At 45.4% G+C, this 21,453-nt stretch overlaps 1 protein-coding gene across 3 annotated transcripts in view; it reads right to left on the reverse strand.

Moving 5' to 3' along the window:
* Positions 1 to 14,704: 14,704 nt before the first annotated feature.
* The window catches only part of vti1a (vesicle transport through interaction with t-SNAREs 1A), a 74,582-nt gene continuing 67,833 nt past the window's right edge, over positions 14,705 to 21,453 (reverse strand). For all 3 annotated transcript variants that reach the window (XM_088284738.1, XM_088284740.1, XM_088284739.1), the window contains one exon: positions 14,705 to 15,582. In XM_088284738.1, coding sequence (XP_088140864.1) covers positions 15,489 to 15,582 — 94 coding nt within the window. In that variant the 3' untranslated portion in view covers positions 14,705 to 15,488. The remainder of the gene's footprint in view (positions 15,583 to 21,453) is intronic.

Consider the following 21,453-nt stretch of genomic DNA (forward strand, 5'->3'; position numbering starts at 1 on the left):
AAGTAGCTTCACCATTCCCTCACATATATTTACATCTTTAAATATTTCACCAGCTTCCTCTGCTCAAAGGCCTTCTTGGAAGAGAAAAAAAATAAGAAAGCACAATAAATCCGTCTTTGGTTTGCACTGATCTATTTTTTTCATCTTATTAGATAATATTTCCTCGCATCTTTTTTTATTTTATTTTTTTTAATCGCACCTTGTCTGTGTGTGACAGGTGAGATGTCCTGTGGGACTAACCTGAATTCCTCACGCCTGCTCAAACGCTTCTATTTTGTATTATTATCCTCAGCAGCTGGACTGAAAAAAAATTAAAAATAGTTTGTAAATGAGATTGTGGAGAGGGAAAAAAAATCTTTCCAAAGGTGAACAGACATTATCATGTAGAAATAAGCATTTTATTTATTTTTTCAACAACAAATGTGAGATTGTATGTGGTGCTTTCTAATTTGGGGACAAATTATTATTATGATTTCTTACTTTCAATTTATTTGAGATAAAAACTTCATAAAATACAATTGTTCTTCATGTAAAAATACATTACAATATGAAAGTGAATTTCTTTTGAAACCAAGTCTATGAAAAAGTAATACTCTCTGTCTCCTTAGACTGCTTCCCATTTTTTAATAAAATTATTTGATTTTTAACGCCAATGTGAAGGTTTTTATTCGGAAGTCATTTTACACAACAAAGATTAAAATAAAAGAATAATCAAAAGATACGCTTATATGTGAGGTTTTCCACTGGGTGGGCAAATTATTATTTTTATTTTTTTAACTTAACATAATCATCCACCCATTTATTTTCAAAAAGGTTCACAAAAGACTTTTTCGCCGCACACAAACAAACCCAAGCTGCTGTAATTGCTTACCTGTAATGTAAATAAAAGGCGGAAAGCGGAGGGGGTGGATTCCTGCATCCTTTTCCAGGGGCTTGCATGTGTGTGTGCACGTGATATAAATCAATGATGAGCGCCGCTTACCTTATCTCCTCGTTTCAGAACATGCTGGCTCTCTTTGGAGCTGTGATTTAATGGAACTATTACAGAATCCACAATGATTTGCACATGGACGATACACAAATGACACAATTATAAACATGACAATGGACATTCCAACATTTCAGCCAATTACATGTGGAGGCAGCTTAAATTGTGTGCGCGCGTGCAGACCTGAGTGAGTGTGTAAAAACCTACACAACGTTCACACAAAAATTCCCTCCAGCTCAGGCATCCCCCGCCCCCAAACCTGAACCCACCCGATCCAGACCAAAGCAGACGAGCGCCGAGCAGTTGTCGCGCCGTCATTGTGACCTCCATTTGAACCGTTGGGATCAATATGCAGAGTTGTTGCTTTAAAAAAAAACGAGACAACGGAACAATTACCCATCATGCACCTGCGCATTTAAGCGGCCCCTTTTGTTGTCGACATTGTCATTTAAAGTCATAATTACATGTACGCAAATGTTTTGTTATTAATGCAATAATGTAAGATAATTTCCATTTTAATTAGCGGCAGCGCTAATCTTTGTACAGAGGGATTTGTATTCCGAACATCAGAATACACGCAGGAGCGGGGAGAGCCGCCCCCCCCCCTATATATATATATAGATATATATATATATCTATATATATATATATATAAAACTGTCATTTTCTTTTTCTTATGCTGTGAGAATAGCAAGCCTGCTCCCTTGGCCCCTCAGCGTTCTAATCATTAAGAGAATAAAAGCGCTTTTGTATGCAACGCTTAGAGCGGAGCGCATCACAAAAATGTAAGAGTGGTTATTGTTTACCAAAGCCTTAAAGGCAATTTGATGCTATGCTGTATATTGTTTGTTTTTAAATGAAGTAAAACGGCTGCTGATCCGTACAAGCTCAGCTTCAGTGTCATTGATTCAATTCAGACAAAATTTAGCCAATTTTTCATCAACTTACATGAATGTCAAAATTGCCTGCATGGTTTGAAAACTTGTGGCGTTCCGCAAGTCTTGGTATTCGGTCCGCTCTACATTCATGTCAAAATGACAGCGGATCCCGTTCGGAGAACTAAATCAAATTAAAACTAATTCAGTAGTCTTTCTGACTTGATCGAGTACAACGAGTTCCGACTTGCGTTCGACTTCGGCTCGCGTTGTCGCCATAGCAACAGGTGTCACCGCAACGCCTGTTATCGCCTCATCGAGTATTACGTTTGTCAGCGGAATCAAATCGTTTTGGAGCTGTTGTTGCGACTTGTGTGATTGATGCCACTTTTCACAGCAATGCAAATATTGGAGACGTCTGCTCCTCACCGCAGAAGCTCGCTGGAAAATAGATGACGTTTTTCAGCTACACATGCAAAAGCCATTCATCACGGTCGACCAAAATGTAGTGCACCTGAGAGACCGGCTACCTCATACGCCCGTGTCAGACACACGCACGCGCGCGCACATTTTCCTCGATGAGCTTCCTATTTGCGTTTTTTTAATCACATTTTTTTCCTACTTTTGATTTTCTTATTTACAATAAATAAGTTGACCAAATATTTGTAAGATGAACGACTACAAAAAATGTAAAAAATGAAATAAATACATTTTAGTTCAGCAATGTGAGCGGCGACAAAATGCAAGAGATATTCAAAGGCCCGTGATGATGTCCAGCAAAATGTTTGGCCACACAAAAGCAAAAAAAAAAAAGCAAATCCAACGTTTTGTCGTCCGTGTTTTAATGGGGACAAAGTGTCCTTTAACAGGAAGCAGGAGCTCGGTTTTGTGACACAAGACAAAGAGGCAAGAGGGTCTTCTTCAGGGCGCCACAATTAAATTGAAAGCCGTGAAGGGCTGAAAAAAAAAAAACAACCCAAAAACCCTCACAAATGAATTGCCTCTTTTGGGGGGCTTCGACATCCCTCAAAAACGCAGCAGTTGTTGCAAGCATTGCTTGGATTTATTCTATTTAAGCGCTCCTGTTGCCTCGGCAAAAATTTTGCTGACTTGAAATTTCTTACAGCAATTTCCCAGAAAAAAAAATATTGGAAATTAGAATTTGATCCAAACTTAAAAGATGTCCATGGCTAAACCACCAAGCTAACACATTTTTCACACTAGCTAACAAAAAACGCTGAAGAAATGTTCGAGGCCGAGCAGCGCCCCCATCTGGTCAAAATGATGCGCGCGTTCGACGATCCAAGTTTGGCAGACTCTCGCAATTTTACTGACTTTGACATTTTTCACAGCAGCTTCCCAAAAACTCTTTGGGATCAGAGAAATAAAAAGCGCACACGGAAAAGATTCAAGGACTCAGAATTGAACAAACATCCTCATTTAAATCCAATTTGTAATTATTAGGAAGAAATATTCACACCGCGAGTTGGTAAAAGCCACTTCAATCTTTTTTTTTTTTTTTCTCGTATTTAAACTTGACACTGCCGCTCATTTGCTCATTTTGCCTTTGCGGCTGTTTTTCCTCCACCGCCGCCGATTCTTGAAAAAGCACGAGAATCTTATAGAATCTTTTGTCTTCATTTTTTCTTTTTTTTTTAACGCCACACACGTATTAACGAGCGGCACAATGGCGGCTGACCTTGAGTCAAATGGCGGCACAAACGAGAGCGCCGCGTGGCGTTCATTAGCCGCAGGGACGGCGTCGGGAGGCCATTGTGCTCGCCACAATGCAAAGTCAAAAAGGACGGCAAACATCATCAAGGATACGACGGCGCACATTTGTGCGAGCATTATGCGCTAAGAAAGGACGCGGGAAGCAGCGCGTACGAACGCTAAACTACGGCAAATGTATTCATCACAATGTTTATAAAGTTGGTTTCATTTGCGAAAGCCCTCCCACGCTGGCACACACACACACTTGCATAAGAGCTCACATTTGTGACTTTTTAACAACAATGATTGCGGCAAGTTTGAAGAAAAATCCATTTTGCAAATTTCCATTTGACCTTAGCGACTGGCGACCGTTCTTTCGGATGGCAAAAGAGAAATTCACGGAAGTTTGAAGGACGTCGCTGGATAAATGTGGCGGCTGCGAATTGCTTTACATTTGCTTCGCAAGTTCACTCATCTTATTTCAAAGGAAATCATGACGACCCACAGCGGACTTACGCCGTTGGTCCGTGTTCAGTGAGTGTACGATGACGAAAGTTAAAACGCCGTCCCACCGTTCTCCAGGTGACTTGTGCACACTCACGTCAAACAACGAGGCACTCTAATCAGACTTTTTTTTTTTTTAATTAAATAAATAGTTTCGTCGGATCACATGCTGTTTAAGGCTTTATTTTGGATCTGAGCCACAGGTGCTGATTTCGGATTGGCGTTATTCCTTAGCTCCCCAGCAATCCTCCCAAATTTAAACGGCAACGTGAAAGTGAGCCTCCCGCACACAACTTGATGTCTTTTGTTTGAAATTGAAGGCCACATTTGTTTCACCTATCGATTCCCTTTCCGCTTTCCCAAAAGTGGATCGTTACGTATCGCGCGATGGCAAATAAACATCCACGCATCCACCAAACTCAAGCGGAGTTTCGGGGCTGCGGCCCTCGTGGCGTCCGGCGCTCCTAATTGAGAAAATGAACGCGGCAAAATCAATGAGCAGCAACTTTTGCATCCGAAGGGCCTTCCTCTTCTTGCACAACAATCAATGCGCCGCACATCGCTGCAGGATTTGGCCGGATGAATTTCAATGAAAGCGGCGGCGCTAATGACTTTTGCAGGCTTTTGCCCCCCCCACCCCCCTCTCCGCACCACGACCCCCCCGCCTGTGATGAATAATGAATATTCCGGGCCACGGGATGACATATTGTCTCAGGCCTCCAGCAGCTTGATGACGAGCTTCTCCTGCTCAACTTTTTACGAACACGTGCAAGCGCATCGCTTGAGACGAATCGTCTCCAACTTTTTCCAACAATTCGCACCTCGAAGAGCAACTTTAAAATGCAGGAGCATGGTGGCCCAGGTTTTCCCAAAAAGTCCATTTAAGCGGCGATAACGTGACGACATGCAAAATTGGGTAACGTTCCAAATTCATTTCGCGCTGAGAAATTTCACTTGAATTTTTTCTTTATTTTCTTGATGGTTGCGCTCGTTGGCCACCTTCCAAATTCAACATATTTGATTAATAAGGGTATGCAAAACTCTTGAGGTAATTACCGCCGTCTCCTCGGGCCTTTCATTTGGACCATTACGAACGCCTCGACATCTTTTAGATTGAAAAAAAAAAAAGAGCACCACCACCCTCCCCTTCTTTTATTTTCTAACATTAAAACCCAACACGCATCCCCTAAAAGCTCTAATAAGACAAAGATTGGATTTGCATCCCCATACAAGTGTCGTTTTCGATTGATTAGCAAGCGGCCATTGATGTGGCGCAAATGAATGTTTTCCTCTCTGTTCTTAAGGGCGCCTAATAGAAGGGGGCGGGCATCCCGGAAGGAAAGAGGTGGGGGGGGCACTTTGCTACTTTGATGTTCAATCAGGACGAAGCAAAAAAATAAAAAAATCTCACTTCTTCTTTGTCGGGCGGTGTTCAGTCAATAACGGCAAAGACGGAAGCAATGAATGATGAGATGGAGACTTTCTTGATTTTGGGCGTGGGGCAAGGGTGGCGGGGGGGGGCGGGGTTTGTGCAACACAATCCAACATGACGCACACACGCACACAAACGTCATTCAAAGTCGGCCCCAAAAGAGACAACAGGTGCATGCGAGGGCGTCGCGACGTCATCAACCGACGCAAAGCAACGACATTAGCCAAAAATGCTAAATGGAATCTCAGAAAGTTCGTAATTCAGTCAAATGCCCACCAGAGTTGATGACGCATCCATGTAATGTCTTGTTTGTAAAGATGACTGAACAAGCTCATGCATTTAAATGTTTTTTTTTCCCGAACTTTGTGTTTATGTGCTCGGAGCCGAGCGATGCGGTGAAGCGACGAGACGACGGTCGCGCCTCATCGGGCCCACTGAGGACGGCGGTCGCGGCTCACCGGAGCCCCTCACAGGTAAGTCAAGCTCAAAGCGAACAGAAGAGCCTCTTTCTTCCACAAAAAGCGTCGCGGCCTCAACATCAGCCCAACCAACATCAAGACAAACTCTAAATAGATCGGACCAAAAGTGACTAAAATACACGCGCACATTGGCTGCAGAAAAAAGCTTGGAACTTATTTTTTTGGGGGGTGCTTCAGGCAAAAAGTGTGATGATAACCACGGATAGGCAAACTTTGATATCAGCAATCGGAGTGGGCCAAAGCATCAAGTACTCCTGGTTGCTCCAGCAAATGATACATAAGGGTAAAAATGATGTTGAGAAAGTCCTCCTCAGCAGTAGGAGGCGCTATAACTGCGACAAATCACAACGCGAGTCACAATGAAAGAAAGCTCATCGCTAACATTTGTCATTGTGTTCATTGAAAAGTTACATCGCCAAAGTTTCCGTGGCATCGATACTCAGTATCGGTATTCAAGTGTGAATACTTGTATTGGAGTCAGGAACCAGGAGGGCAACTTTTGGTGAAAATCCAACCAACTTGAAAATTAAAATGACAAGTAATGAGAAAAAAACCCGCATAAAACAATGGTCACGATACATCACGATCGTAGATGTACAAAGAGAGATTACTTGGAGGCAATAAATCCTTTTATATTTTCTTGGAATTAAGTCAACTGAATAACGTGGTTGGAAATATATTTGCTGGAAGGGTTAAACTACTATTAAAGACAATTATGAGGAAAAAAATCTACTTATTTAAATGACAACAACAGAGGAGGAATTATTTCATATTGCAGCTCGAAAAACATAAAAGTGTCCTTGGCAGCGAACTTTGTTGTCTTTGTCGCGGCAGAAATGAAAATTGCATGGAGGGCAAGTCCACTCGCACCCGTGTCAAAAAGTCTGTTTGGGCGCAGGAGCTCATCTGCATACGTGAATAATACATGCTGCTTAGAAGCATATTAAATGGCGGGCCGCAATGTGACGGCAGGCCACTTGGTGTCACGTGACGAGGACCAGATTAGACCTCGACGCTTAATTAGAAAGATGTCAAGTGTCAGCGGGTGAACTCGCTCCCGGGGGGTCGCCGCCTTTAGTTTGCTGATTAGATGCACAAACTATAGATAAAGTCTCATCATACGGGCTATTAAGGACGCCGCATTAGCATGCTAGCAAGATCTGGCAGAAGACAAGTCGCGCCATCAAGCGTCGCGTCAAATTTGAATCATGAACACCATTTGGGCTGATTGTCCGCCAGCCGACGCATGCTTAGGACGTCATTCAATAACAAGACAAAAAAGTGGCGGATGTAAAACAAGAATTGAAATCCTACCAATGCGCAATGTTGGCGGGAAGCTGCACGAAGACGAGGAGCCGAGCAAGATCCGTGATGCGAAATTGTGACGTCACGCGCATCGGCCGCAGGCTGAAGCTTGAATGTAAACAAACAATCTCTTCCGGGACGCGTTCCTCGCTGAGGGGGCGTCGGCCATAAAATGAAAATATAATCTGAAACACAAGTGAAAATAAATACACAAAAAAAAACATTTAATATTTGCTTTTTGGTGGTGTTATCAATTCCAAGTGGAAGACACCTTTAAAGTGTGTGTGTGTGTTTTGGTGATTAGCGACGCCATTACGAGCCAATCAGGGCAGCGGTGCGATGCGCTAGAAAGCAGCGGGCGAGTTGGTCCGGCCCAGAGAGAGCACCTCAGTTTCACCTTGACAGGAGAAGCCGTCAAAGTGGGCCGACACGTTCTGTGTTCCTGTCAATCTCGAGGAGAGACACCCCCCGAGGTAACCCCCAACACCCCCCCCCCAAAAAAAAACAGAAGTCGGCTTTCCATGGAGGCTCACTTGACACCAAATAAAGCAAATGTACCTCACATTTGACATTTGTCAATGCAGCAGAATGGATGACGTCATCAACATTTTATATAAAAAAATATATCTAAATATATATATATATATATCTAAATATATATATATATATATATATATATATATATATATATATATATATATATAAATATATATATTGATTTCCAAAGTTGTTCTCCACTCTGTGGAAATAAAAGTGGAAGCGAGGCAGGCAAATATTAGAGGCGAGCAAGACAGCAGTCTGATGTGTTCTTTCAACTGGACTGAAATGTCGAGTACTGAAGCTCAGCTGAGTGATGACACACACGCACGCCGCACGCACGCACGCGCACACACACACACACAGAAAAAGAGCTCAGTCGACTGGTCGCAAAAGACAAAAGAAAGAAAAGTAGCAGGATGGCAACAGGCCATGTGAAGAATCAATACAAGAACAAAAAAATTTAATTGAAAAACAGGAAATAAAATGAAATTATTTTTATATGATATTAAAAGTTAAAAAAATACACAATAGGAAATAAGCCAAAACCCAAAAATCTAAATAAAAAGATTAAAAACCGGATAGCCACAATGTTTACAAAGAAAAGCGAAAAGGGAAAAAAAATATGGAAATAATTGCTAGGTCAAGTCTAATTTGATTAATAAGAATATTATATGTAATATATTATGTACCTAATAAACAATAGAACCATTAACATTTGAATAGAAGGAATAAAAAAATTATATTCAAATTATGAAAAATAGAAATGTAAATCAAATCCTTGTTCAAAAGGGCAAAATGAATTGGACAAGCTAAAGGCTCCGGGGCTTTATTAAGTTGCGTTTTTGATTCGGGGGAGCTGATACAGCACTCGCACTACCTCCCGAGCCCCCTCATGACACTCGAGAAACCCCCTCCACGCCTCCCCCCCTCCTCAATATTTCATGCGTTGAGCCCATGCTGAGTATGTGAAGGCCACGCTAGCAGGCTACAAAAAAAAAAAAAGGCGGGCAAGAAAACAAAACACAAGCGACCACTACAACAATCCAACGGGATGCATGCTGCAGATATTGCTCGTTTACTTTTGCTGAGAGTCAAAAAGGCCGTCCTTCCGATTACACTAAATGAACACATGCCTGCATGGGGCAGCCAATCATGTTGCAGCCCGTTTGCACGTGCTCAAATCAAGTGCGATTCAAAACAACGCCTCCAATTTTCTCTGCTCGTCAGTGCGGCACTCATACGAGTCGCTCCAAGCAAAGGATATTTGAATGTGGATACTTTTTGTCCGTGCACGGATTGCTGCGCCGTTTGTGTTCAGTCTGTTGCTTGAAGGGTTAAAGCACCGCAACATTGATGCCAATTAGCATTAGCATTAAGCTAGAAAAAGTCCTACGTGTAATCGTACTTGTACCTCGCTGCACACTCGTAGCTGTTGGTTGGTTTGTACGCCCAAAAACTGCGATTAGGTGAGTTCCTTCATAGCAAACAGACGGCGCTTTTGTTTTTGTGGAGGAAATGCGAAAATGGTGTCCGGATGCACGTGCGAAAAACATCAAACATTTGCCATTTTCTACCTTCTTTTGTCTGCAGCTGGATGTCATTGGAGAGTAAAAAAAAAAAAAAAAAAGAAAAAAAAACAACCCCTAAACTAAAAGTGTGTTTTTTTCCCCCACTCTACATGTGTGTGTGTGTGTGTGTGTGTTTCGCAAACGAACGCGCACGCAGGCTTTGTTTTCCTTTTGAACATCCCTTTGATGCCGCTGCTTACTTATTTATTTATTTCCCCCGCTCACTCGCCGGCTCGGCCGGATGAGGCGCGCAGTGCGCCGAGTGGCATCCATCAGCGAGGCGCCTCTCCGGGTGACCTCCACTCCCTGTCAGCGTCAGGGGGGGGGGCATTGGGAAGGAGGAAGCATGCAGGAAAACCAGAAGGCAATTTGTGACTACGTATTTAATTGATTTCATACTTTTGTGGACAACGTGACCGATTTTGACATGCGGCAGTAACTCAAATGTTATTCTGATATTTGATCTTTTTTTTTCTACAATGAGCAAAAAAAATACAAAATCTTCGCAGTATTTGTCACATTAATGTGACCTTTGACCCAGTGGTCCCCAACCACCGGTCTGTGGTCCGCTACTAAATAATACTTGTAGCAAATGTTGGACGTCCTGATCAGGAATGTCCGTCATTTCTTTCCGACTGGGAAGATTCGACAATTCTCATGACGATATCGACACCCCGGAAATCTAAAAATAAACCGGATGGTCATCTGAACAATGGAGGAAGCTGCAGAATCTGTCCATGGTGCTGAAATCCCGGCAGCGTATTTTGGACTTAATCAACCCTCCAACGTTACGCAATATCATTCTACAAAAACATAAACAAAAGGTGCAAAATCCAACAAAATCATTTTGTTGGCTGCATTCTCGCACCACACGACTTTCCAGTGTCACACGGCCGGTTCCATTTTTTTTTTTAAGGCCGGCAATTTTTCGTACAAAGTGTGACTGATTTTGTTAATTGTCGAGGCCTGCGGTGATTTCGGATTCCCGCCTTGAAGTAGCAAATTGCGCAATCAATGAGGACCTTCTTGTGGAAAGTTGGTTTTGTCGCCGACAGTTTGCTCTTTCCTCTCAGAATTTCTTGGGCGGCCTTTTGGGATTGAACCATCTCACCATATTTTATTTAAGCGCTTGTGTAAGGCCTAATATTCAGCAGCTGTGATCTGTGCTGGAATGACAATTTTCAGGGTCAAGGAAGGTCCGGGGAAATGGAAAACGACGGGGTGCAGGTAGGGGGAACAGGTGGGGTGGGGGGAAGGGGGGGGGTGCATGTGGGATTGATGGGATAAAAAAAAAAATCTGAAAAGAGAAAAGGGGACAGAAGAATCTCATGAGTCGTCTATAAAAAGGAATGAGAAAATGGGCGATCCCAGAGTCATGAAAGGGGGGGGGGGATCAATATGGCCTCTCAACTCATGGGGGTCCTCAGCAGTCCGTGACATGAACAAAATATGTTGTCTTCGCTCTCTGAAGACAAGGCTTGTTTACCAAGAAAAATAGTTGGCTTCATTATTTGGTTTTGTCACAGGGGTTGGGGGGGGGCTCACAAATGTTTTGGTTGGGGGGGGTGGTATAGATCACATGACCTTTCAATATTCGCCCAAGATGGGAATTGATGCGCAATATTATTCCGGCATTTCGGCACTTCAGTATTGCAATAGAAGTGATATCAGATGAACTTCGCTGATATTTTCAAATCAAACTTTGATACAACATGATATTGATTTAACGCCAGAATGGAAAACTTGTTGGTACCAGTATCATGATACAAATGATACTGGATATGATAACCTATCCCTTGTTTAAAAAAACAAAAAACTGCCAAAGATTGATGTACATTCTGCCATCTAGTGGCAGACATTGGAATTGTTCTGCTCGTCACGATACGTCGCTAGCATAGACTGAAGAACGATACTCGCTTTTTGTTGTTGTCAATAAATTGGAATTTTTGGACCAATTAAAACCTCGTTCCCTACTACAAAAAAAATCTGTAGTCCCTGTGGAGAATCAAGCTCTGTGATTGGCTCGCGTCATCGTTGAGTAGAAACTCGATAGCTCTGTCCGCCTTTCCCACCTGCACTGAAGGTGTTTTGCGGCAACACTTGGTCTCCTTCTTCCAGCCGTCTGTCCATCTGTTCATCGCAAGCGCTAAACGCACCCCAACACCCCCACCCCCCTCGTTCATTAGCGAGCTTTTCAGTAGCCTGTCACGGCGGATGTGCTCCATCAAAGCTGATCGGCTCGCCGTTTTTTCGCGGCGAGATGTCGCGGGTTATCACGCCGCGCTCAGATCTCGGGCTACGGGCGGAGCGTGACTGGCAGGCCGCCTTTTGAACACGCTGATTCCTCCCAGTTGGAAATTTAGAATCGTGTCGGCTAAGACGCCGCATGCAAAGTAAATTGCCGTGCGTGCGGGTGGGTGGAGGGCTGGCAGAGTAAAAGCTCCTCGCTCTCGATCAACGTCCGAGCCACCTCCGGGAGAAATGTGTCTCAGCCTCTTTGGACCGCGACGGGACTCGCAAAACGAGGATTCTGGCGGCGACCTTACAAGACTTCTCGGCCCGCTTACAAATGTGCTGCCTGAAAGACTTCCATTGGAATCGTAAAAGATCGTAAGAGCATATTCATGCAGTGAGAAAATACCCGAAAAACAAAACGCTGATACGGAGCGACAGTATCGCGATATCACAGCGATATCAAGCGTGATCAGCATGCGAGTGATGACGCAGTGAGCTTGTTGAGGTTGAACCATTTATTTGAATCACATCATACAACAACACACACGCACACACACACACAACAGAACACTTCAAGGAATGCTTGCGATTGGCCGAGCGAGTCGCTCGAAACCTTTTCAGAGCGACTTCCTGCCGTAATGGCGCCCGCTGTTGCATCGCCGACAGCGCGAGCCATTCTCTCGGACGTACAAGCGGAGAACGTGGCGCCTCCTCTGAACGGTGTAACACAACACCGTGTGTCCCACCATGCTGGGGGGGGGGGGGGGGGTGCGTTGACAACAACACTGGGCGGATTCATTGTGGCATTCAAACGACATCATTGTTGCGTCTCCTCGGGGAGTTGTCGCAGTGAGTCGTCTTCACATGTACGTATGCCGGTATGTGTGCATTGCTGGGCTATCGGCTGGGGGGGGCTTGGGGTAAGTGGTCTAAAAATGGACGCCCACCCCCCCTTGTGTGGTGGTGCTCCTCCCGTCAGCATTCCTTGTCATGATAAATGGCCGACAAACATCAGGCGGTGGGAGACTCGTCCCGTTGTTTTTTTTCACACTTTCATGCTCTCGCAGGAGAGCGCCCCACAGAGGATGGGGGTGGCATGACATGAGGACTTTGATGATATGAAGGGTGGGACGGGGGTTCGCAACTTGCGGCAGGTGCCGCTTTGAGTTGGCTGCACAAGACGGCCACTGAAAGAATCGTTTGGAAATTCAAGCAAGAATAAGGGGGGGGGGGGCAACTAAGTTGTACTTGTCCCACACAAGAGGGGGGGGCTTAAATGATAAATTGAAAATGTAAGAGGAGACGTGTTTGGTGTCTGAAAGGGGGGAGGGGGTGTCCATTTCTGTCTGCTAAAGGAAGACCTAAACAACATTTGACAAGTCTAAAAGGTGGGGCGCTAATGAATGCCATTGGGGGGGTGAGGGGTTCTGAGTGTGTGTGTGTGTGTGGGGGGGGGGGGGGGGTGGACAACATACCTCAAAACAAATCTCTGCTTAGCAGTTTTTAATGCCGCCTCTTAATGAACATAATCGCCCGGCGACAGTAATGACAAGAACATAAAAACATCTAAAAAGAAGATGGGGGGGATAGTAAGCGCGCACACCCCTTCCCGGCGCCCCCCCCCCCCCCCACTCGCCCGCCCCCTCCCTCAGGTTGTCGCCGGCGCTCAATTATTTCCTTGTCAAGTGGCGGTGTTTTTAATGAGGCCCTGTGGGACTGACGTCTGTCAGTCAGCCCTGACTTTTTGACACCATTACAACTTCAAATAGAAAGCGCCGCCGCCCGCCACGCTGCCTTCCACCCGCTCATCTGACAGGCTGGGTGGGGGAGGGCGAGGGGTGGGGTGAGGAGGGGGGGGGTGCCGTAGGAAAGGTGGCAGGAGAGGAGGGAGACAGAGGAAACAAGAGCGTGGAGGTAGCCTGAACACACACGCACGCACGCATCGGCGGTCATTAAGCGGCCTAGACACCCCCCCCCCCACCTCTTGTGCTTCCCGGTTCACTTCCCGTTCTTGTTTCATGACAACATTCGGTAGGCCGGCCCCCCAGCACGGGACGGGCCGCCCCCAACCCAGCGTGGGACAGCCCGCTATTTTGTCGATCGTTAATGGGAGACTTTGAAGCAGATGATGGGAGGGGGGGCGGGGCTTGGGGGGTGTTCGTTGATGCTACCCCCCCCCACTCTCACACACACACATTGCAGCAAATATGGGAAACACGTCGCCTACAAGCCGGCGAACGAGCATCACGTCTTCTGTCTGGTCTCAGCATACTTCGGAAATGTCTTTGCTGTTAATTGCAACATCAATTAATTAATTAATTTATTTTTTTGGGCGCGAGCACAAGAATGTTGACGTCGTTCGTCTTGCTCGCTCTCATATTTTATCATCACTTTTGTGTGATCTGGTTTCGATTTTGTGTGTGGTTGGGGCGGGGCGCGAGTTGCACGCTAACGGCTCGCTCTCGCGCAAACATGACACGCGCTCGCTTGGCGGGCATCAGGTTGTACCTGATCCGTCGCCTCGCCTGCGCCGATCAACGCAATCGTCCGTCAAGATTGTCAACGTCTTTTTTGTCAATAAAGGTCTCCAACATTTTTCCCTTGACGGCTTTGTGAATGCCATTTTTTTTTTCACAATGTTTCCAAAAAGGTTCAAATTTGCTAGCCAACATTAGCGTCGCCGCTAGCGTCCGTGTCGTTCGTCCGAACAAAAGCAAGTCAAATCATTTCACTGTCGGAATTTCAAACTTACCGGTTGAAATGTTTTTTGGAAATTATGGCGGCCGTTGTGCCTCCCGTCACGTAACGTCTTCTTTCGACGGACGCGTCGCACGTTCAAACTAAAGTGGCAGAGAAAAATCAACATTCAAGTCTTTTTATCAAGACTGTGGCGCGGTCACATGACATGGAAGCGCTTGCTTTTTCTTTTCGACATAACGTGAGGACGCCATCGCCGCATGAAAACAGAAGCAACGAGATGGCGCGCCAAATCTGCAATTTCAGGAACGAGCTGACGGAAGCGATGGATGACATCATGGCCCCGCCCCTTCTCGAGACGTACCAACTTTATTAATGGGAACTTTATTTACTTACGGCCAATGAGTTTGCTTGCCAAATGGCGAGCCCTGTTTTAATGGCTCAAATACAATTTGGAACTTTTTTTTTTTTTTAGAGAGTGATGACAAAAACAAATAAATAAAAAATGTAAATGATTTAAATGTTACCGCATTTTGGACTCCACAGAAAATACAGTTTGAGCACAAGTAGGCGCCTTTATAAATAAATATTTGAATGAGTTTCATAAACATCTCCAAGCTAGACATGATGTTGGGACACGTGGCATAAAAGCATAAAACAAGAAGAAGGAACGTCGTGTTAATGTAGCAAACATTGACAGCAATCATTTTCAAGAAATGGCGGCAACGTCGGAACAACAATCAGGACTAAAAAGTGTGACCTGGCATTTATCTCGCCGTTCATTTTGATGTGAGGTGACTTTCTGGAGATCCCACGTTGTCCTCGTCATCGTCGTCGTTGCGAGTTGCAAGAGTCCGAAACGAAGAGCTGAGATCAACGCTATCAATCTATTTCCATCCCTGGAGACGAACGTCCAAGCATGACCGAGGAGAAAAGACGACGATGATGACGAGGAGGAGGAGGAGAGTTTAAAAAAAAAAAAAAATCCTTGTCAGCCGTTGGAAAATCTTGATTCATGGTGACCATTTGTCCTAATTACAGCCCAACAACGCTTTTGGACGCGATTAATCACGTGTGTGTGCGTGCGTGTTTGTGTTGGTATCAGGATGGATGCGCAGGGGTGTGTGTGTGTGTGTGTGTGTGTTTAGAGGATCAGTGGCTCCGCAGATTGAAATAGATGGCCAAGATGATGGTGAGGACGATGAAGGCGCCCAGAACGAAGACCAGCACGCGATTTTGGATGATCCTGCAGACAAAAATAAAATTAATTCAAAAAACAAACGAAAAAAAAAAACTCACTCACACCCAAAAATGTTTACAATGTGTAATCATAAAAACAATGTTGAGTTGGCCCACACATATCAGAGGCGGGACCCCGCCACCTACGTGTGACACCCACGTTTGCCGGGACAGGGGTGTGAAGTCATTCACTTCTCCCGCCCCAAATTTTCAAAGTCCAACGCAAGACATCTTTTAATTGCGGGATGCGGTGTCTTGGCGTGAAAATGATGCCGCGTTCTTTTGTGGTCTCGGTGAAAAAGTGCCCACCGAAGGGTTAACAAAATCTAGCGTGAGGTCAAAAATAACAGTGCGAAACTTTGTAATAAACACGGCCGCGCAGAGGTGTGCCTCTAAAAGTTTATTTGCGAGCAGGGAGGGAAAGAAAAAAAGTATTTTGCTAGTTTGCTGGAAGTCGTAAAAACAGCAAACTAATGATGGAATCGAACCATAAAAACATTTTGACCAGGCTTGACTTTGGAGGAGGACCGCGGATGGAGGGGGGTTTGCGGGTGCGGGTGCGCGCGCTAAAATGTCGACAAGACAGATCGAGCGCTGAAGCATTTGTGCCTCCCCCAAAAAAAAAAAAAAGAAAATTCTCTCCACTGGCTGCCGCTGACAAATGAGAGAATTATCACATTTGCTGACATGTGGAGGAGAGGCCGAGGTTGAGGGGGTGCGCGCTGTCCACTCGTCTAAGCGGGAGATGAATAGCCCCCCCGGTGATGGTCATTCATCACCGGGGGGGCTCAGTCACCCCGGCCCACCATCTTGTGCTTACGTCTTGATTTCGAAAAGTGCTCATTACTGGACGATGTGCACCAGTTCAAAAGTGTTGGCGCTGATGGTGATGGTGGTGGTGCGCCAACTGGGGGAGGAGATGCGGCGCTTGCGTGTTTAGTCGGGCCACGTCTCCCCGCTATTAATTGACATGCATTATTTAGGGTCATTATTTATCCTGGCCAAATACCCCAGAGGAGTGAGAGGGGGGGTGGGGGGGGGTGCGCATCACAGTGTGAGCATGTGCACATGCAAATGTTGCACATGAGTAAATGAGGGGAGGGAAGGGGCGTGCAGGAAACTTGTGAGCGTTAGCCTGGGTGCTAAGAGAGGGAGGCAGTTATTGGTTGCCGTTTGACTTTAATTGGGTGGTCTGTGGACGCAAAAAAAAAAAATTATATTTTGCACCATGAGCGACGTTGGCTTAGTTGACACTTTCTTCCAGACAACTTCTGCTCAAGCAGTTGCCTAAACTTGTCTGACAAACAGTCAAAGTCAAAATTCATTGCCTAATTTTTGTCTTCTACTCAAAAGCTGTGCTGATTTCAAATCCAAACATGCGGCAAGTTAAAGTTGCAGCCTTTAAATAAAAAAAAAAACCATTCTCCATTAAACTGATCAGTGAGTGGAAACACCGTCTGCTCTCCTCACGCACGCTCACGTGCACGCACGCACCTCCGTCCCACTCCTGTCAAGGCTGCAGGACGGATGCGGTTTGATAAGTTGTGTTCCGTCTCGCCACGTGTCAGGACAGGATCAACGAGTAGCGTGTTCTTCACACTTCAACTTCTCCTCGCTTTTTTTTCTTCTCCTTCTTCCTTGCGTACAAGCTGAAGCTGAAGACACTTTTTTGCGCGTGTTACGGGGCCACTGAACCTTGTCATGCTCACCCAAAACACGCAATCGTGTCATTTTTCATGGCGGCGTGAAGAGCGCGTCGCAGCATTTGTGCCGAGCTCAACCTTCACGTACTGTTGGTTCGCATTTGACAGCAAAAAAAAACTAAAAACATTCACACTGAACTTTGATGAGCTTTCCTGAACAACACACAAAAATCTAAATACCAAACAAAAAAGTAGACAAGCTTCAAATTTGTGAACACGACTGAGAAACTGGATGAAGAAGTCATCTTTTAAAACCTTTTTGAGATTTACTGGCAAGAAAAATGGTGAGTGTGCATGTCATTGATCGAAGTTAAAAAAAAAAAAAGGAGAGGAAAAAAACCCAAACCAAAACTCTAAACAAGAAAGATGGTGACGTACAAAACAATGAAGACAGAGAGTGAGTGAGTGAGTGAGTGGGCGAGCGAGGGAGAGAGAGTCCGTTTAGCTGTGTGGGGGAAAGAAAGTGCGAGAGAGGGGGCAAGGGTGTGAGAGAGAGAGAGAGAGAGAGAGAGAGAGGCCCCTCGGAGACCACATGAAAATAATGAGGACTTTTTCTGTCAGGAAAGATTTACAAAATCGTAGCAGTGTTATTAAAATTTAAAATCTCCCGTTTTTCGTCCTCCTTCTTGCTCTCCTTTTTTTTCCTTCCCTCCCTCCCTCACATGGCAGCCTTATTAGCTCTAATGAGCGGCGGGGTACACCTAAGCGCGTGTGTGTGCGAGCGCGACCTAGATGACGCTCTTGTGTCTTGACACGGTGGCACCTTGAGTTGAGAGTCAAATTCACTCTTCAAGTCGCTCACATCTCAAAGCGCGGTCGCTTTCGGCAAAGGACGCGATTGTATCGTCACTTCGGTCGGCTTTTTTCGATTTCACCCGGGAATCAGTCATCCTTCAAACTGTTCATTTGAAGGTAAAAATGCCGCTTTCAAATCTTTCTAAAAATCGGTGGACACGGCCCCGCCGCAACGCCGAAGCCCCGCCCACTCCGCGGTCCCAAACACAACACGTCCACCAAGAACAAAGTTAGCTGCAGAGTTTCATCTCTCAGGCCGTCCTTCTCGGCAACACAAGGCCGATAAAATAAAAATCAATGGCTGTCTGAGCTGCTCTGGCTCTCCCCCGCCAAGAGCCTGGGAAGATACGTCGGCTGCTGCCCGGGCCCAAAAGAGAGCGAGCGAGCGAGCGAGCGAGAGAGGGAGAGAGGGAGAGAAAGATCAATGCGCTCACAAATAGTTTGAGTGATGGACACGATGGAGGGGAGGGTCGGACCAAAGCATCCACTTGTTAGCAAAAACTAAAACAATTAAATATTTTATTGTGTGCGAGACTCACACACACCCAAATATAAATATATATATATATATATATATATATATATATATAATTTTTTTTTTCTCGTCTGGGTTATTTTTATTAAAAATCTGTTATTTCTTCATTTGAATCTTTAGCCAACAAAGCACTTCACATTTGCTAATTAGTTGAAAGCAAACAAATGGGAAGCGTTCTTTGCACGACTTTAAACGTGTTCTTCTCTTATTGTCGACAAATACAAACAATTTGACCCGAGTCGGCGCGTTGACGTTCCGCCCATCGCTCCCGAGGGGCCGTTCGAGATAAACCATTTGACTTATTTGTTGATTTTTTTTTTTAATTGTTTTTTTTTTCTGGAAGCCGCTTTCGAGCAAAAGCAGCTGCCCAAGAGCGCTGCTCGCCCGCTCGCTCGTTCGCTCGCCGCTTAATTGCAAGCTGTTTACGCTAATGAATTATTTAAAGATCATCGCTTAATTCCCCGCAGATGGAAGCGAGTGCGCAAAGAGGCCGCCTCGCACCTTTGACGTTCTCGCTGGTTGCGTGTGTACAAGCAGGGTGGCGGGTGGCGGGAGGTGGAGTGTGTGCGTTTGTTGGGGGGGGGCATGGGGGGTTCCCAAAGTGAGATGCGCCCCTCCAGGGGTGGAATGGAGTGATTACACCTTCACAGGGTGAGTTTTTGTTCACTCAATGAAAAGGTTAGTCGTCCTCAAGTTTGTCCTTTTTCGAATGTGTGTGTGTGGGGGGGGGGAGAGAGAGAGACGAAGAGGACAAAGAATGACGCCAAAGAGGAAGAGAAAGCAGATACGCTGCAACCACCACTGGAATTTTCCCATTTTTGTTTTTTTTTTTGCCGGCAGCCATTTTGGTGGTCGCTGCCGCTTTGCGCTTCCGTGTCATCCTTTTGTCCCGTCATCGGCGTAACGTGTCGTCTTCTTATTATTATTCGGCGGCCCATTTTCACACGCGTTCCATTTTCAATCAAAAGCACAAAACGGGATTTTGCGGTGAATTGTTCAAATTTGAAACAATCGTGTTTCATCGGAAGGGAATCACATAGGTTCTTTTTTTAAATTCCCAAATGTGATGGGGAGGTTAAACTGTTACCTTTTGACATTTTTCTTTGTGGATTCACCAAGTCTGCCGTTAAAAGTTTGGGAAGTTTTGGGGGGATTTTCCTCAGTTGGCTTCTTCGGGCAATCTCATAACGTTTTTTTTTTTTTTTAATTAGTTTGAAACGTTTGTAAAAAGACACGCTGCATTTATGTCCTCACAGCATTGGCGCGCAAATTACCGTCACGTTTTATAAAGTGTCTTTCTTCGTTTTTCAACAAAATACCTTCAAAAAACGAATGACTTATTTTTAGAGCATTATTTTTGCTCCAAAAATCAAACCGAAACTTGCACTTTATAGGAACGCTTTGCGTTTTGATCCGACGACTTCAATGATCATGAAATGATCGATACAAAAGTCATGACGACGCGTCAAAGTGGTTTTGGTTCTGACCAAAGATTTATTTGGTGGTCTCATGCCAAACTTGACGGCTGGGCAGCCGCTTTCCACATCCAAGTGACTTTTCTATAAATGAGTAACAAATTGTCGGGCAAGGCGACGCGGGATTCGCCGATGAGGATATTTGTGTTTACGTCTACGTCGGCTTGCGGCGTCTCTCGTGCGCTTTGTTTGCAAAATGGAACTCGGCTGTCCAAATATTTGCCTCGCCATTCCAACGCGGCCCAGTTGATCCTTTTCTTATACAAACAAACGAGTCACTCCAGAATTGGACGACGCCGCCCGGCAAATTTCAAATCCGCTAAATACTAAATCATGCACTTGTTGTCCAAGTGATATTCCGTTTTTGTTTGCGACCAATTAGCACGGCAGCTAACACGGCTAACACGTTCTGATGATTGATTCGCCACTCGTTGCCGTGCGAGTGAGCCGAGAAATGTCATTTCCGGTCGGACCAAAGATTCACAAGATTTTGGGAGGTGCGCGTGCAGGTCGAGTCGCCAAACGCTCGGCGAGAAATTCGTCCCGCGGCTCGCCGTTTGACACGACAAGCTCGGCTTTAGTCGTCCTAAATAATCCATGCGTTGCCATGAAATTTGCACACGCGCCTCTCGTTCCTCCTTCAAGCTGACCGAGAGGAAGGGAAAAAAAAGCAAGTGACGTGAAAAATGTACGCAGTCCATGGACGCAGAAATCGTGTCGCCGATTTCATAAAAGACGAGAAGGTGGCAGAGCGAAACGGTGGGCGGTCGCTCCCGAAAAACAAGCTTGCCAAAAGCAAAAAAAAGGGGGCAGCGGGAAAAAAAGAAAGCCCGCCTTGCTTCCTTGCTCGCACGGATGCGAGAAACTCTCGGCATGAGCGGCACGGGCGTGGGCGTGAAGCGCCACGAGAGATGCAGATTGGCAGCTTCACCTTTCACGTTTGCTGCCGAAGCGGGTTCAAGAGTCAAGGGGGCGCCGGGGATGCTTTGGGACTTTTTGGAAATGCGAGAGCCAATCCATATTTGCAGGAAGCCGTGCTGAAATCTCAGGAGTGCCTGATATACAACGCAAAAGGGGGAGGGGGGGCGAGGGTGTTGAGAGAGTATTTATTGGAAGCATGTGAGTGTTACTCAGAAGCGAAGCCGTGTGACCAACAAACACACAAACGACTGTTTTTTTTGTTGTTGTTTTTTGGCCACTGGTCAGCAGTCCAAGGCTAGCGATCTGTATTCGAGTGTTCGCCACATCACAAGCGCACAACGATGTAAAATTCATGGAGGAACCGTCCATCAAGTATTCATGATCAAGTTTTTTTTCCTCGTGGTCACTGAGAGTTCCCCCAAGAGCAAACACACCAAAAAGAAAAGCAA

Source organism: Idiotropiscis lumnitzeri, chromosome 20, assembly GCF_059441095.1.
Source record: "Idiotropiscis lumnitzeri isolate Australia: NSW breed Sydney's pygmy pipehorse chromosome 20, RoL_Ilum_1.0, whole genome shotgun sequence".
Lineage (NCBI taxonomy): Eukaryota > Metazoa > Chordata > Actinopteri > Syngnathiformes > Syngnathidae > Idiotropiscis > Idiotropiscis lumnitzeri.